At 40.0% G+C, this 16,993-nt stretch overlaps 1 protein-coding gene across 3 annotated transcripts in view; it reads right to left on the bottom strand.

Moving 5' to 3' along the window:
• CRYBG3 (crystallin beta-gamma domain containing 3) overlaps positions 1–16,993 on the bottom strand; it is a 106,172-nt gene that overhangs the window by 75,259 nt on the left and 13,920 nt on the right. The window contains exons 2-4 of one of the 3 annotated variants that reach the window (XM_046658034.1): positions 13,054–13,120; positions 11,253–11,399; positions 3,064–3,494 (exon numbers count right to left, since the gene is read on the bottom strand). In XM_046658034.1, coding sequence (XP_046513990.1) covers positions 3,064–3,494; positions 11,253–11,276 — 455 coding nt within the window. In that variant the 5' untranslated portion in view covers positions 11,277–11,399; positions 13,054–13,120. The remainder of the gene's footprint in view (positions 1–3,063; positions 3,495–11,252; positions 11,400–13,053; positions 13,121–16,993) is intronic. The other 2 variants (XM_046658033.1, XM_046658032.1) reach the window with 2 other exon arrangements.

The following is a 16,993-nucleotide window of genomic DNA, read 5'->3' as shown; positions in this document are numbered from 1 at the left end:
TAATAGCAGCCTGAAAATAATAGCCTCAGAGCAAAATTTTCTAATTCACTTTTAGGAAAGTATGACTGAGCTACTTTTTTAGTGTTAAGATTTATTTCTTTTCAAATTGCCTAGTTAACACTATCTTCTCTCACAATAGGGAAGGCTTTTAATTTTTCTACGTAAAGAAAAGCTGCAAAACCAGCAATTTTTTTTAAATCACAATAAAGCTTGGACGATGGCTATGAATGTTGAAAATACAAGAATTATAGCACTTTTTAAAGAATTTCAACCCAACAATGAAGTAGCTTCCTATACAGTCATGAGTCGCTTAACAATGAGCACATGTTCTGAAAGGCATCGTTAGGCGATTTCGTCATTGTGTGAACATCAACTACATATAGTAAAAACAATTACAAAGCTGCTTATTATTTCTAATTAAGTGAAGATGAAATCATTTACAATGCCTTTTGATGAGGATTTTTTAAAACACACTTCAAATTATAGGTAATAACTCATCTAAATTTCAAAAACTGTATTAATAGTGACTAATAGTGATCAAAAAATTACATCTGATACTAGAGTAAGGGACAGCGCCTGTCTTTGCTCAGGTCATTCTGGTGAATTGCTTTAAGCAATTATTCTATTGATAAGGAGAGGTTTGCTAACAAGAAACAAGAAGCAATTAGCCTCTTCCATGTTCTATCATCTAGTAGTTCAGGTTTGTTTCTTCAGTACTAATCAAAACCAAAGGAGAAAAAGCACAAACTTTCCCTTCTGCCTCATTCCCATATAACAGCCTCAAAATCCCCACAATTTTAAATTACTTTGGAACTGAACAATCACCTGGAGAGGTTGTTAGAAAACTGCTGGGCCCCATTCCCAAAGATTCTGATTCAGTGGGTCTGAATCAGATTATGTGCATTTCTAATGTTTCCCAGGTGATGCTGATGCTGCTTATTGAAGGACCACACTGAATAGCACTGCTTTACACAATCCATCACAGATGTACCCCAGTTTAACCATTTTTCTGCTGTTGGACATTTGTTTCCAATTATATGTTCCTATAAATGTTTCAGTAAACATCTTTTTACATCATTAGAAATAACTTACAAGATTTTTAAAAGTTCTTGACAGATACTGCCCTAAAATGTGCCCTCCACCCTCGCACTGTATGCAAGCATCAGCCATATCAACACTGACTCATACAGAGTATGATCATTTATTATTAGTTATCAATTTAACAGGACAAAAGTTATCTTATCTTAGTTTACATCTCCTTGATTGCTAGTGAGACTAAACCTTCCTTCCACTTATTTATTAGCAGTTCACATTTCTTTTATGTGAATGATATGTTTATATTGTTTGCCCATTTTTTTCTCTTGGTGACTTAGTATCTAAAATGCTTACCAGTTAAAGCATTCTTGGACATTTTCTGTATATAATTTTCTCATCTGCCAATTTAACATATCATTGTTTAAGTTATTTGACATAATCGAGTTTGAAAATTAGTAGTAATCTAACCTCTGATCTTTTCTCTCCTGATACTTTCCATTGTGATCATGCTTACAAAATTTTCTCACCAAAATAAAACAATAATTCACACTTAGCTACTTTTAGTTTTGTATGGTTTTTAAATATTTGCTACTCTATTTTAATTAATTTTAATATAAAAATGAGATAAGTATCAGGGATGGCCCTGTGGCCGAGTGGTTGAGTTCGTGCGCTCTGCTGCAGGCGGCCCAGTGTTTTGTTTGTTCGAATCCTGGGCGCGGACATGGCACTGCTCATCAGGTCACGCTGGGGTGGTGTCCCGCATGCCACAGCTAGAAGGACCCACAACGAAGAATGTACAGCTATGTACTGGGGGGCTTTGGAGAGAAAAAGGAAAAAAATAAAATCTTTAAAAAAAAAAATGAGATAAGTATCTAACTTTTATTTTTTTCTCCAAATTGTTAACCAATTTCCCCAAGTCCTCCTTTCTACAAGAGTACACAATGCCATCATATTCAAAGGTTCAAATCACAAAAATATGAAGGTCTATTTGTAGACTGTTTATTCTGTTCCACTTAGAAGTCTAGCAAATATTACATCAGTATGACATTGTTTCAATTAGTGTAGCTTTATCGGTACATTTTAATATCTGGTAGGGCAAGCCCCACAACAGTCTTGACGGGCAAACTCAAAGCTATCTGGGTATCAGTCCTCACCACTGTAAGATGGGTGTGTGTCTACCTCATAAGTTTGCTAAGAGGAATTAACTGAAAACACACACGTGAACACACACGGAGACACTTTGGAACTACAAAGTTACAAGTTTTCATCTATATCTGACTACAGTATTACTGATGACCTTTTCAAATAATAAAAATAATCCTTAGGTAGAAATTAAATTAAAATCAGTAAGACAGACCCTTATTAGTAATAAGTGAATACTTTTATGTTACACAAAATGTCTAATGGACTCAACACTGTTATAAATATTTTTGGGGTAGAAAATATTCCTTCCAGCTCATTTGAATAAAATGAAAAATAAGTTAGTGCTTGTTTGTTAATCAAAGAAAGAAAAAAAGGGTGGTAAAATGCTCCTTAAATTTGTGCAAGATTTCAGTTTCTTAGAGCTGTGAAAAAGGTTCATAAGGCTAGTTTTACAAATAGCATCCAATTTAATTTCTTTTCTTAACCCCTTTAATTGGATTCCACAAAGAAAAGATATTAATAGAATGTGAATACAAACCTTAGAACCATTTTTGTTCCCAACATGCAGATACTGAACACACTGCCTGTCCTAATACAAGCAGAATTCAGACAACAGAAAACACACCCATTCAAGGAAGTCTTAAATTAGAAATAAATCTTGTACTATGACAGAGTTAGCACCTAAAAGGTATTAATACCACTCCATAAAATAGCTCAAAAGGCCCTAGATTATATGCATGGTACACAGAATCATATAATCTTTACCCAGTAGCAGGCACATTACAGAATAATTTTCCAATGCTCTCAGTTAATAGAAGTAGAACTAAGTCTCGACAGCTAGGTCCAAAAGCTCAATTTTTTGGCTCAAGTAAATTTTAAACTTACTTTAACAAATCACTGGTTTCCTGTTCACTGTCTTGTGTTGTATCCAAAGAACAGGCGTCTGAGAGTTTAGGTGCATGGGACTCCTGTTCCTCTGCGGGAAGTGCCTGGGCTCCCAGGGAGCCGTTGACAGTCTCCTGCTCCCTTCTGACCCCTTCCTCATGCCGGTCACTGGGATTTCGTAAATCTTTCTCAGTTTTGTCATGGTTGTCTTTGAAAGAAGATTGCTTGGCTTCCCCAAGAGATGATTTTCCTGAAATATTGAATAAGGTACCAAGAAACTGAAAAAAGCTTTCTTTTGGCTGTCTATCGCTTTCTCCTATTTTGGCATCTGGAGCAGAACTGGAAAAGTCATTTGGCTTTTTGGAACCTTCCGGCGTTGGAAGAGTGACTGGCTTCTCAGCACAGTTCCTTTTGTCCTCACTTTGGGGAATCTTTGAAAACAAAATAGAGAATAATAAGTATTATCATTTTTAAAACAACATATTTTGACTGAGAATCTATTACATGGCAAACTGTGCTAGATGCCAGGATATACTTGTGAGTAAGACTGATGGCTTCTTTTCCCTCAGGCAGTTTACAATCTACTGAAGGGCACAGTCAGCACACCTTTAACAAAGCTACATAGTTATATCATGAAGGGAGAAGCATAGCCCAGTGGGAACTCAGAACAGGAGTAACTAGTCCAGATGTGGTGGTGGTGGAAGCAGAGGAGCAACCGAGGGGATGCTTCCTAAAGGAAGTGCCCTCTGAAGGAAGGAGACCTAAGAAATGACTGTGTGACTCCTGTGAATCTTCCTTCCCCCAGCCCCTTCTCTGTGGTTAGTGAGGTGCCAGCTTCTAAGGAGTTAATATGACTGGAGGTTAGGGTACCAAATGAGAAGACTGAGAGGTAAGTATGGAGAGAGAAGTAAAGAGTCAGATCACAGCAAACCTTATGTGCATTTAAATTTAGCCTTTATTATTACAGAGCTAATGGACAGGATTTTCAAACACTCAGGACATCAGACAACACCTAAATAGACCTCAACATTTCAGCATCTCATCAACCCATGAAGCCACCACCTTGTGTAAAATTGTTGTTCAAGAAGACAAGGAAGGACAGCAGCATGGTGTATTGACTCAGACGAAAAGACCACCATGAACTCTTCATGTTAAAACACAAAGTCCTCACATGGGCATTAATGCAAACCGCAGACAGCGCCAGGAATTCCTGCAGAATTAAACACTTCCAGGAGTGCCTTTAACCTGCTCATAATTAAGTTACTATTAGAGCAAACTCACATTCACGTGCACTGTGTGAGGAGAGACTGAACACACTGGCAGTCCGAGTCGCACTCTTCCCGAAAGCTTCATTAGCTTTTGGCCAACGCGTGAACTCACCCTGCCCTCCAAACACGCTCCTCAACTACTTGCAAAAGGAATGTGACCCCAACAGTATCTGTCAGATGTCACGCTCACCAGTCCTTACAAAAGGAAAGCTCAAGTGTGCACCAGAAAAGACCAGGTCACCAAGATAAAACCACCTCAGGACACTGTAGGGTCACCTGATAAAGTTTGTAAGAAGCTGATCTTCAAGAAGGCAAAAGCATTGTAATCATAATGTCATTTATTCACTTCATTTCATGTTTTAATCCAAATTTAGAACAGTTTAAGGAGTGTTCCACTAACCACTAATAAAATTTAGCACATGAAAAGTTGAGAAAATGTTTAGAAACCATTAGCTCAGGAAATTAATTTCAAGCAAACAATATGTTAAGTTTTCTCCCACCTTAGGAGTCAGAGGGTATTTTTGAGTGAACACATCCTGTTTCCTAAGTGTTAGGACCTTAATATAACTTGTGAGCTTCTACATTTAGAAGTCACCAGCCTCTAGAGTCACTCAAGTTCTCACCTTTTCCTGGTTTCAACACCAACCTGATCCCACTTGTCTCCACATCCTCCATCTAACCTTCTGCTCATCAGGAACCTGCACTATAAACTGGCTTCCCCCTCCCTCCTATACACAGCAGGAAGGACCTCTTGGTTTGGCAGAAGATATGCTAGTTGGCATTTTGAAAATGCTCACGTGTACGAAAGATGTTCCTTTTTTGTCCTTTCACTTCTCCACTTAATTTGTTGTAACTGCCAATCACAAAATTTCTTCCTGAGTCAAGATGAATCAAGTCTTTAACATGAACAGAACAGGGATTCTTCCTACAACTAGTAAGAATGCTGGTGGTGCTAGGGAGCTACTTGAAGAAAGTGAACGACAGGCTGCTCACTGAAACATCATCAATATTCTTAAAACACTTTAGAGATTCATAAAAGAGTCTTATAAAATTGCGCCAGTGGTTCAAAAAAAAGAAAAATTAAAAGAACATGGAGATTACATTTTTTGACATCAATAAAATCTCAAGACAAATAATTTCTGTCCAAAATACTATTTATTTCACAGCCTCTATTATTTTTACTTGACAATTCCTTTCAAAATATAATAGACGGCTTTCTAAACAAGGAAGATACATTTTGCTAAAGTAGTGAAAACCTTCATATTTAACCTTTAAAAGTAAAAATCATTTGTTTCTCCTTCCCCTCAATTTTCAGGTTCTTTGCTATTCTGGAACCCCTATATCTTAAATTCACTGAAGGGCAGTTTTTTTTCAGTTTCCTTAATCTCTGAGTTGCTTAATTTTTCCCTATTAATCTTATAAGAAATTTGTACCAGTAATTAAAATATCCTCAACAAGAAAAAAAGTATCTGAATTTAGAAACAAAAACTAGTGGAAAAAAAACACTGCTATTCAGAGCAAACACAATAAATTCTGTATTTATATAATTAAGTTTTTAAGTCTGATCTCAAACAGCTGCTCTTTGCCCTCAGCCAGTTCAGCTGGCCATAAGCTGGGGCCAATCTTGCCAGCCAACAGGATGGTCTGCCATTGTTCCAACAAGAGAGTAGAAGGAAAGTGCTCAGGATTCAAGCAAACACCAACAAAACTTCAGCTCCCCATTGCTCTGAAAGATGTTGGTACTCTGCATATAACATATAAAAGCTACTGATGAAGGCATATGTATCTTGGGAATTTTAAATTTTTTCCTTTGTATTCAAATATGTGTAATTCAGTGCCCTTAGGTCCAAATTCATCCATCCACCTCTTCTCTTTGCTAAGCACCCAATACAGGAACCATAAGAAAGCATTAAACATGTAGATTAATAAGACTCAGCTATGGCTTCAATGAGCTCACAATCCAGCAAGACACCCATCATCATGTCACTGTGTGAGGCTTAGGAGAGGGATGTACACAATGGAGGACAATGAACATGACTGGGGATGAGAAGAACCCACTGCAGAAGGGAGGTAACAGTGAGCTTGCTCCTGACGGGTGAGAAGAGCATTCCAGACACAGATACGGCATAGACAAAGACACAGAAGTGTGTGCAGTACGTTTGTTATCACATGGGGTAGCTGAAGATGATCGGGGCATGGAGGACAGAGAATGAGGTTGAAAAGACCAATTAGAAGTGGAGGGTGAGTGTAAGAAAGCCACAGGGGACTGCCTTTTCTAAATCAGGCAACTATTTGAGAATGCAGGGCAAAAATGGATCTGGGAAACCCAAGTAGGTGAGATTACGGACTTTGTCAGGGTGGGAGAGGTATGGCAACCAACTATTTAGATGTCAAACATGTTGGATATTTAGTCCCCGGGTAACGTACAAGTTGCGATGTCCGGAAAGCGGTCAGAAGCACAGTTTAAAAATGCAATTTGGCAATACTCAGTGTGTGCGGGGAAAGGAGGATCAAGAAAAGAGCCCTGGAGAAAAGAAGATTAAAAGGCAGCACAAAGAAAGGAAGAAATCAATGAAAGATAGAGAAGGCCCATATGAGACCAGGTCATCCCTCCCTCCAGAACACTAGTCTCCAAAGGACAAAGGATATCTCCAAAAGCAAAAGGGAGTAAATGCCTAATGCCACGTGAGGTCAAGAAAGATGAGGACTGTCCTGACTGTCCTTCAGAATCAGGCACACTCACACCTCAGGAGCCATGCACTTCCTCCTCTCTCTGCTCAGGATGTTCTTCCCCCAGAGGGCTCTATGGCTTGCTCCCCTCACCTCCTTCAGACCTCTACTTAAAAGTCATCTCTTCGTTGAAGGTTTCCCAGTCACTCTATCTAAAATAGTAAACTCCTCCACTCTGACACTACTATCTCCCTTCTCTGCTTTATTTTTCTTCTTTGTCCTTACTAGTATTGAATACACACACACACTTGCATGATGTAATATCTCTTTCTTCCTCCAGAGAGTAAAAGCCACGAGGCCAGGGCCTTCCATCTGCTGTATTCACTGCAGTATCTCTAGTACCTTGAAATGTGCCTGACAATCAGAGGTGCTCAAATATTTGCTGGATTAATAAATGAAGGAAGGAGGGCTAGAGAGAAGCCCTAGGAATGCCCAGTTGGGAAAGAGTCATGACAGTTCAGGAACGTGTGGGTACAGCCCCAGACTCAAGGTGGGAAGCAGTGCACAGGCAGCAAGAAAATGGGAATAGTCGGTAAAGAGAAGGGAACATTTTTTAACTAGAAAAAAAATTTTTAACTAGGAAAAAAGAAAAACATAAGATGACCATTTAAGGTCCAAGACAGAAGAAATGGCTTTTTGTTCCTATTTTGTCGATCAGCTCTACACCTGTTGGAAAGGGAGTAACTGCTGTCCAAGAGAGAAGGATGACAGGTTCCAGAAAAAAAACCAGAAGATGATGAGATAAAGAGACCAGAACAATCTCTAACACTTCTAATAAAGGCAAAGTGGTAGCCTTGGAGGGAGTAGGGACCTTTCCTCTTCCAAGGAAAGTGGTAAGGAAGTGGCTAAAGCCTGAGCAATTCAGTAAGCAGAGAAGACGGCGAGCGAGGTCCCACAAGTGGCTGTGACCCAGTAAAGCGAGAGGAGAGATGACAAGCTGAAGGAGAGGCACAGAGATGGAGCTGGAGCTGGGCTCCCAAAATAGAGAAGACCTGGAAGAGTCCTTCTGGGAAACATAGCAACAAGCTGAAACTGGGTGTACCAAGCAGCAGTTAGGGTCAATGAAAACTTTAAAGTATTCACTCACTCAATAAGTAATGAAAGAGCAAAATACTGTTCTAGGTTCTTAGATGCACCAGTGAAAAAATACACCAAAAGTCTTGCTTTCATGGAGCCTAGAACTCCATGAAAGAACTTATTTGCAGGTCTGGCATTAGTTTGTTACTTCCTATAGCAGGTGGAAGCTGCTGACCCAACATGGTGAGTGGCACAGGGAGCAAGGTCAAGAAGGTCGACAGGTAGAGAGTATGGCCAAAGAGTCTGTTGAGTGGGAAATAGTGAAGTGGCAGACAACTCTACTGTCTCAAGCACCTGGCTTGGGCATCCTTTTTCCCTCAGGCTCTGCCTTCATTGTGAATAGCAAGCATAAACCTTCTGAACACCCTGACCCCTCAGTTCCTCAGTACCCTCAACTCCAATGACCTCCACTTCTACTCTACCTGTCCCTATGGCCAAGCCTGGCCTTTGTCTACCATAACCCCCCCACGCCTCAATCTCAATCTCAGGCATTCCCCATGTTCACACCCTCTCACCTTTCCAGCTGTCTTAGCCCACTGTCCCAGGTGTACCCAGCACACCAGTTCTCCTGCCTCATCACAGCTTCTGTGACTTCTCCAACTCTTACTCTGTCCCTTTCAGTTCCTACAAGTTTTCAGGTATTTTCTATCCAGCCATGAAATATGGCCAATAACCTCAAACCCTCTTTTCTTTGTTCCTTGGACATTCCCACCAATAAAAATTCCAGTTTTATCTTTTCCACATAAGTGAATGAGTCTTGCTTTAAAAATCCACAGGGAGATGCACAGCAATGAAGATTCAGGCTGCCAACAACTCAAGATTTACAGCCTCCACTAGGAATCAGTCTGCAACCTTCCCCCACTTTCCACAGCAGCTATTTCAAACCTATCCCACATTCCTTAAGCCACCCCCTCAATTACCCTGTAACCTGGCTCAGCAGAGGACCCTACTTTCTATTTCATGGAAATCTCCCTCACAGTCCCGACTCCACCTCTCCTCCACCTACATCACAGCAGCAATAGAACCCGCTTCCTTCACTCTCCTCACAATGAGTGGAGGAAGGACTCCTCCTCCCAAGGCTAATCCCTCCACCAGGGCACCAGTTCAGAATCCTTGGTGTCTCCTCAGGAACCTCAGTTCCTCATATGCCCTTTCTGTAAGCCTATCATTTAAAAGTATTAAGTCCAGGGACAGCCTTCTCCTCCCTCTTCACTACAAACCTTCTTAAAAGGGAGTTACCCACCCTCACTGTTTCCTTTCCCTTCCACCCAACCACTCCTGAAGCCCCTGCAATCTGCCTTCCATCCCAGGCATGCTCTGACCAGGACATCTCAGAGACACTGTCTAATTCAACGAACTTCTCTGTCTTGGTCCTCTATTATCTGTCTGCAGAACGTGAGACTGAATCTTTTCCTGAAAATCATTCTTCCTTTGGCTCCCATGACATCATTCTGAGGTTTCTTTTCCCTTCTTCCTCTCTGAATGCCCTCTCCATCTCCTTCAAGCTCACAGCCTTCTAGCCACCCCTTATATAGCATGTTTCTCTGATTTCGAGCCTGGGCCTACTTTACTTCATGCTCTTTGCATAAGGTCTCATTTTCCACAGATTCGATTCCCAGATTAGTATTCTCAGCTCAGACTGTATGTCCAACTATCAACCAGACATCAATATTCACCTGGATGCTTCCCTGGAACCTCAAACTCAAAACATCCAAAACTGAACTTGACCATGTTGTATCTCCATTCTTCCATCTTCTGTAAGCTACAAAATTCCCATTGTTGAAAAGCCAGACAAAACATCAGGACACTGTGACCTCTCCCCCAGAACACTGCCAGCAGTGACTTAACCTATTTCCTTGCTTCTGCTCCTACTGTCCCCTAGCCTACTCTCCAGATAAAAGCCAGAGCAATCTTTTAGAATTCAAATCTGATCAACCTGAAAGGCCTCCAATGGCTGTGCACTGCCATCAGGATAGGATACAGACTTCCCAGCAGGGCATCAAGGTCTTGGTGGATCTAGCCCTGTGTTCTTGAACTGCATCTCTTGCCACTCACAATGCTTGTAATACCTAGTGTCATCATGAGCATCCTCATTCATTCTCTCCCCTCTCCTTCCCTCTCTCTCTTACTCTAGTATGACTTTGCATAATGCTATTCTCCTTGCTGGGGCCACTTATCCCTTGCTCTCACTGCCTAGGAAATGCCTACTACAACTCAAGTCTTTCATATTGGAAGTTGCCTATATATGTTCTTCCAATGGACATCCCTAAAATCCTGTTTTCCTTGTCACCACAGAGGGAAGGCAAACAATTTCATATGCTTTCATCATGAGTAGCACTATTACCTAAATTAACAGCTACTAAAATTTGGCATTCATAAACCAGAACCAATTGCTTACCAGAGAATCCTAGTAAGTCTTCTCCTAAGACATCCGGCTGCAACACATTACTTGGCAAACTTGTCAACAGTTGAAATTCTTTCACCAATTGTTGAAATTTCCTCAATTTTGAGGAAAATATTTATTATCAGTTTATTATTACTGATATCTTGAGCTAATTATAGTTGAAGTGCTAAAATTTTAAATCAAAATCACTCTTCATTTATCTTTATCATAACTAATTTAGTTTGTGGTGGGTTGTCTAATTAACTCCACAGAGACCACTGACACATATTTGCATCAGTATTTTTCAATAAATGGATTTTACAACTAATTGTAAAGTGCAGAGATGAGCTATTTATACCCCCACTGTTAAAGAAATTTTGCTTGAGAGAGAACATTCCACTTTTATGGCAAAATTACTTTTCCACTAAAAAGTTAGAACAGGCAAGGCACGTGGGCTGTCATCTATTTTGCCCTGAGCTGGTCATCATTTAACAGAAAAAATAAGTCATGTACAACTTTTATGTTATGATATACCAGTGCTGTGATCAGTTCTGAGATGTCATAAATAATTTATTACTAAAATTAGTTAAAAAGCTGAAATTTCACTTTTTAAAAATGCTCTAGAATGGAATCAAAGTTATATCTGTAGTGTTACTTCCAGTTTTCCATTTCCATATACTTTCTGATAAAGGGATGTAGTTATACATAGTGTACCAAATAAGTACCCTTACCTGTAAGTGACCCAAGACAGTCATCCATCATATGTGATAGAGAGAAAAAAATAGGGGTAAAAACTGCTGGTATAAATAGGAAAAGTCTGAGCTACACATAGCAACGGGTACAGGCAGGAAGGCAGGGCTGTTGATGGGGCTGGAACACTGAGGAGGGAGACAAAACATGAGAATCATTCCAGGTGTCAAGACTGGGTAACTGGTGGCACCCTTTAGTGGAATAGAAATACAGAAAGAGAAGGCAATTAGGATAAAATACACTGAGTTCAGCAATGAGTATGACACACCCCACATTTGCAGGAAAGGTCCCTCAAAGACTTGGCTCTACCTCCCCGAAGCTCAGGAGAACACCCTGGGTTGAAGGGACAGATGTGAGCTTTGTCACAGACTAAGATGTAGGTAGAAATCAAATCAGGCAGGGCAGGTGTGTAAGGTGAGAGGTGAAAGGAATAAGATGACATACACAGGAGAAAAGCCATTCCTTCCTGTTAGGATATAAGGACTTCGATGAGAACACTGGGCCAGAATAATAAATGTGTTTAATTCTCTGAGAGCTTTTTGGAAACCCCTCTAATGTTCCTGAGTCAGTATCTGGCAGCCATGGAAGCAAATTTACTCACAAGAATCTAGAGTATGTACACAATAAGGTACACCACAAGTAGGACCATTCCAGGTCTACGACAGGTTGGAGCTGCTGTAAACCAAACCAGATATGTTACACTACATTCAACACCCAAAAACTCCGAGATAGCAAGGCCTCAGACTGGCCCCAGCCATACTGATAGGCTTCAGCTCTGGCAGGCCCCCTGGTCGTCTGGACTGCATACTGACACACAGTGCAATCTCCATTTTGGGCGCCTTGACAGCACTCAGTTTTGATAGAAGCAATCAAGGGGTAAGAATTCCGACTTCTAGCTAAAGTTCAATATGTATACTTTCATGTATGCCCTCTTTTCCAATGTTACAGAGAATCAACGTTTCTAATAGCTGGTTTCTATACCATTCACCCGGAAAAAATGAGCACCATTCTCAAGCAGAGAGTTATTTTTCTAAGTTTTAGCCAGATTTTATAAGGCAAGAAGGCAACTCTTTTCCTAAGTACCTACTTAACATATACAGGCCATTGCACAAAATATATCCTACAGCTACCAAAACTTGATCATAACCCAGCTTCACATCACCAAACAACACAAAGATCCAATTTCTAGAAAATCACTTATGAGTAAAAAGGAATGTTACAAAGTTTAGTGATTTTCAGGGATTGTTAACCACACTTATTGATGACTGTCTAGGTAGCTGCGTACCTTATACACTTTCCATGCTTATCCTGTAGGAGCAAAGAAAGCCAGTTCACAGGTGAGCTGACCAAACACATCCATGACATAGTAATGACATGTGAGAACATGTTATTAACTTCTACCATCCAAAAGCACTATTAGCTGTTAGCAGCATTTGAGAAAACATAACACAAATCAAAGAACTTACTTAGGCAAAGAGACAGTAGGAAGTCAGGTGACTCAATTCACAGATTTGAAAACTAAGGCACAAAGAAGCTTAATGCCACACAGCTTGTTGGGGGATGAGCTGGGATAAGACTACCACTGTCTATACCCCTCAGCACTCTCTTTCCCACCCCATCCTAAGATGCAAATGTCCCACAGAGCTGGGCTGGAGTTCCATGTAAAGTAATAACATGGTGCTCTTTTTGAAATGTAAAATGAGATGATAGAATCTAAAAGAAGGAGCAGAAATTAAGAAAAATATTTGCTTAACATAAAATAATATGAATTTAAAACTATACCTTGACTGCTTCTGATGAAAGTACATTTTCCTTTTTCTGACTTGTGCTCATGGGCTCATTTTCAACACTGAAAAACAAAAACCACAGTTTCTTCTGAAATTAAAAATTAAAATCATACAGTTTCTGTGTAGAAAGCAAAAATTGAAAGGTCCTAGATCTGCAATGCTCAAAAGATTCATACACAAAATGTTTTATGTTGATTGAAACCTCTACACTTGAAAAACACATTCAAAAATGCTCATCTGAGCTTCAGAAATGTCTGAGTCCATGATGCCTCATATTTTCTTATGTCGATAATCAGCGTCATGGTAATGATGCGACTGAACAACACAGCACCATGCATGACTATCATCATCTTAGAAAGTGTTAGCTCTCTTTGATTTTATTTATATTAAGGCTCGCCATAGCCTGATTTTTTTTAGTGTTTTTTTTTGAGCTGAGTGTTATTTGGAATATATTTCTACACAGTAAATTTTTATAAACATGTAGGGTTGTCTAGCAAATTTAGGCAATACTCAAAAATAGATGCAGGCTTTTCTAGCCCCAAATGTGTCCCAGATGGCACCTTAAGGATCTGAGATTCCAGACAGTCACTTCTAATTGTCTTTTCTGCAAAACCTTCACAGATGTCTTGTGAGATGTCATAATAAACAACTTTGCCTATAAGCACATATATATGTTAGATCTAAATATTTATATCTCTGTTTCTGTGTTACCTTGTTTTCATACTTTCATAATCCTAGACCAATTGAGTAGCTCCACTCCAAGGATTATCATGATAATCTGTCCCCCATGTGAGGGGACTGTGTTTGACCTCAAGGATGTAAGAACAAGTAGGTCAGGGTTTCGTACAGTGCAGTCTGCAGGGAAGACTGACACACAAACAAACGAATAACACAGTCTGGTGCAAGTTATGCCTGCTGAAGAACAAAACGCTGTGGGGCACAGCGGAAACAGGAGCAGAAATTCTGCCTGCTCAGTGAAGTGCCCCCAGAGGAGACACACGGCAGGGGAATGGAGAAGGCGGCATTTTTGGGAAACCATGTCTTATTTGTTTGCTTTTAATATAAGACTGGAGCACAGGAACTTGTGACAGCAGAGATAATCCTGCTAGAAAGGAGAATGAGACCAGAAGTTAGTGGATGCCAGGGCATGAAGAACCTGCCTGACCTGTTACAGAATCTGATCTTTGACCTCCCAGAACCGGGAAAGCTTTGTGAGGAAACAAACACAAAGCAGGAGGATGACTGAGAGCAGGGAAAACATGGAATCCTGGCGGTGGGTGTAGAGGGAATGGGGAAGACCAGGTGTCAAGAGCTCTGACCAGATGGATGGGAAGAGAAGACATGATTTATGCTACTTAGACTTTCTATCCACAAAATCCAGTGCAATTATGCAGGGAACAAATGGTAATGATAAAAAGACAGAAAGATCATGAACACATGGAAAATACAATGGATTAAAATTTCATCAAGTTGCAGACTCTACACAGGAATACTTGGACCAACAAGATACACATGCTCTTAAGCCTTTTAAAGTTGACAGGAAAAGAAAGCAAGTAAAGATAAACATGTGGGCTATGTGTTCAACACGTGGAAATCCTGTAGGAATAACCAGGGACAAAAGTGGAAAATAATATTGTACAATACACAATTGTAGCCTTTATACATACCTATAAAATAAGAAGGTCTTAACTGGTTGCTGTTTTAAAAGTACGGGGTTCTTACCTCTTTTTTTCTATTTTACTAGCTTTATCTTTTGCCACAAGGTTGTTTATAATTCAGTTTTTTAAATTAAATGTCACTTGGTACTGGTCTATTTAAGCTCAAGCCAAAGAAATGAGACTGGCAAAATACATTTAAAATACATGTTATAAGGATCTGCAGTATAATCAAGAATAGTATTGACCTTTATAATGCTACTGGCTCAACACAAGGTTGACATAAGGGAAGCCATATTGTAGAAAAGAAACCATAGTGTAACTTTAAATGACCTCTGACTAACCAGCCCAGACACGCTCTGTAGATTTTGTGGCCACCCCCCAGCTGCTTTAAGAGGACAATTTTTGTTCTTTTGAGTTCCTTAGGAATGTGGTGACCCTCAGGGAGACAGCCTATGCTGATAGCCATCCTCAATGACAACGGAAAGATCAGGGTATAGGGCAGCTGCTCCATTCTCTGACGCATATCCAGTAAAACAAAGGACTATCAGGAACTGGGACCAGATGTCTGCCCCACCCAGAGACCAGCCGCCTCCCGCACCTAGAGACGGGCCAGTATATAACCGGCCTGTAGTCTTTGTTCCGTGAGATGGTTCTTTTGGACTTGAGTCGGCCATCTTCCCTCTTGCTAGCAAGCTGTACTAAAGTCCTTCCTCTCCTACCACCTTGCCTCCTGACTATTGGCATGTCTTGCGGTGAGCAGATGAGCCTACTTGGGTGGTAACAATAACTTTATAAGTGCAATCTCTAACTACAATCTATTTTGAATGACCTACCTAAAAATTATCTAAACAAACAAGAAGCATTTAATGTTAGTCTCCGAGTTTCTGCTTCAAGATTTCTGGAATTCTACTTATTTGGAATGTTTAGAGGGCTTTCTATAAACTTACTGCCTTAGCAAGATTGCAAATGAAAACGGTAAAAGTTTCTTTTCCAATACAAAAGCTTTGCAGAAAATGCAGCTCTAAATCCATGGGATTAAGGCAGAACTCAGTATTTCCAAGAGGCTGTAATTACTTCCATGCTACAAACACATACAAAGTGCCAGAAAAACACAGTTGTAAGTCAGCATGTAAGTATTTTGCATTGAGCAAACAATTGAACAATTTAAAGCTGCAATCACCAAAAGAAGTAACACTTGACACTTCATAACTTTCTGAAACTTATATCCTACGTTAAGTTTCATGAATCTTATTGCTAAACCAAAATTTCAAAATGTGTTTAGTTTTAAAGCGAACAACACATTTTGAAATTTTAGTTTAGCTATAAAAGTCACTGCTTCAAGTAAAGCTTTTTTTCCTAGATCACTAGCATCCGTCCGTTCTTAATTGGTCTCTGGCACCCTCACAATTGCTCTGCTTCAATCCATTCTTCCTGTCACAGTGAGCATTAATCTGATCAAGACACACTCTTGTCCAAATTCCTTCAGCAAATCTCCATCAGGTGATGAATAAAATGAGTAGTCCTCAGCATAGACACAGAAGGGTATTCATGACCTGGCTCCAGATACCCCTGTCACATAGAACCACTCCTTATTCTTACAATATGCCAAGTTCACAGACCAGCAAACCTCTTTCTTCTGCCCTTCAACATCCTTCCCCATGCTCCACATCTCCTAATCCTTCACAATTTAGTTCTAGCTTAATCTGTATTTTTTTTTTTTGTGCTCCCACTGCACCCAGTGATACCCCTCATACATTTCTGCTGTTTACCATAATAGCTGGTTGTCCATTTGTCTAACTAGAACTTGAATTCATTAAATTGAGAAACTATATCATTCATGTCTGTATCATTCCAGCACTCATATCTATAGCACACATCTAGCACTGATCTCTAACTACTTCATTCTAGCATTGTGCCTGACACTGTGAAGCCACTCAAATATTATTTGGAAAATGAATATAAAAATCGAGATCAAACAGGTTCTCCATTTGGAGTGCCTGCTTACCTTATTCAGAAAACACTGCTCCATCGAGCACAATGTAATAATATACATTAGCCTTTTTTCTTAATGAAGTAGTACACAAGTCTCTTGAAAGAACAGACCATCCACTTTCATTCTGCATCATCTTTCTCTAAAGGTATAAAGAGGGAGTGGCGCTGGGGAAGAAAATTATTCACAGCAGGAACAAGGTCATTTTCAGTCTATTTAAAAATAAAACACAGCAGCCAGCCGGTGGCACAGCGGTTAAGTGCGCATGTTCCTCTTCGGGAGCCTGG

This window comes from Equus quagga, chromosome 4 (genome assembly GCF_021613505.1).
Source record: "Equus quagga isolate Etosha38 chromosome 4, UCLA_HA_Equagga_1.0, whole genome shotgun sequence".
Classification (NCBI taxonomy): Eukaryota; Metazoa; Chordata; class Mammalia; order Perissodactyla; family Equidae; genus Equus; species Equus quagga.
Note: the sequence above shows the minus strand (reverse complement) of the source record. Positions and strands in the feature narration are given on the sequence as shown.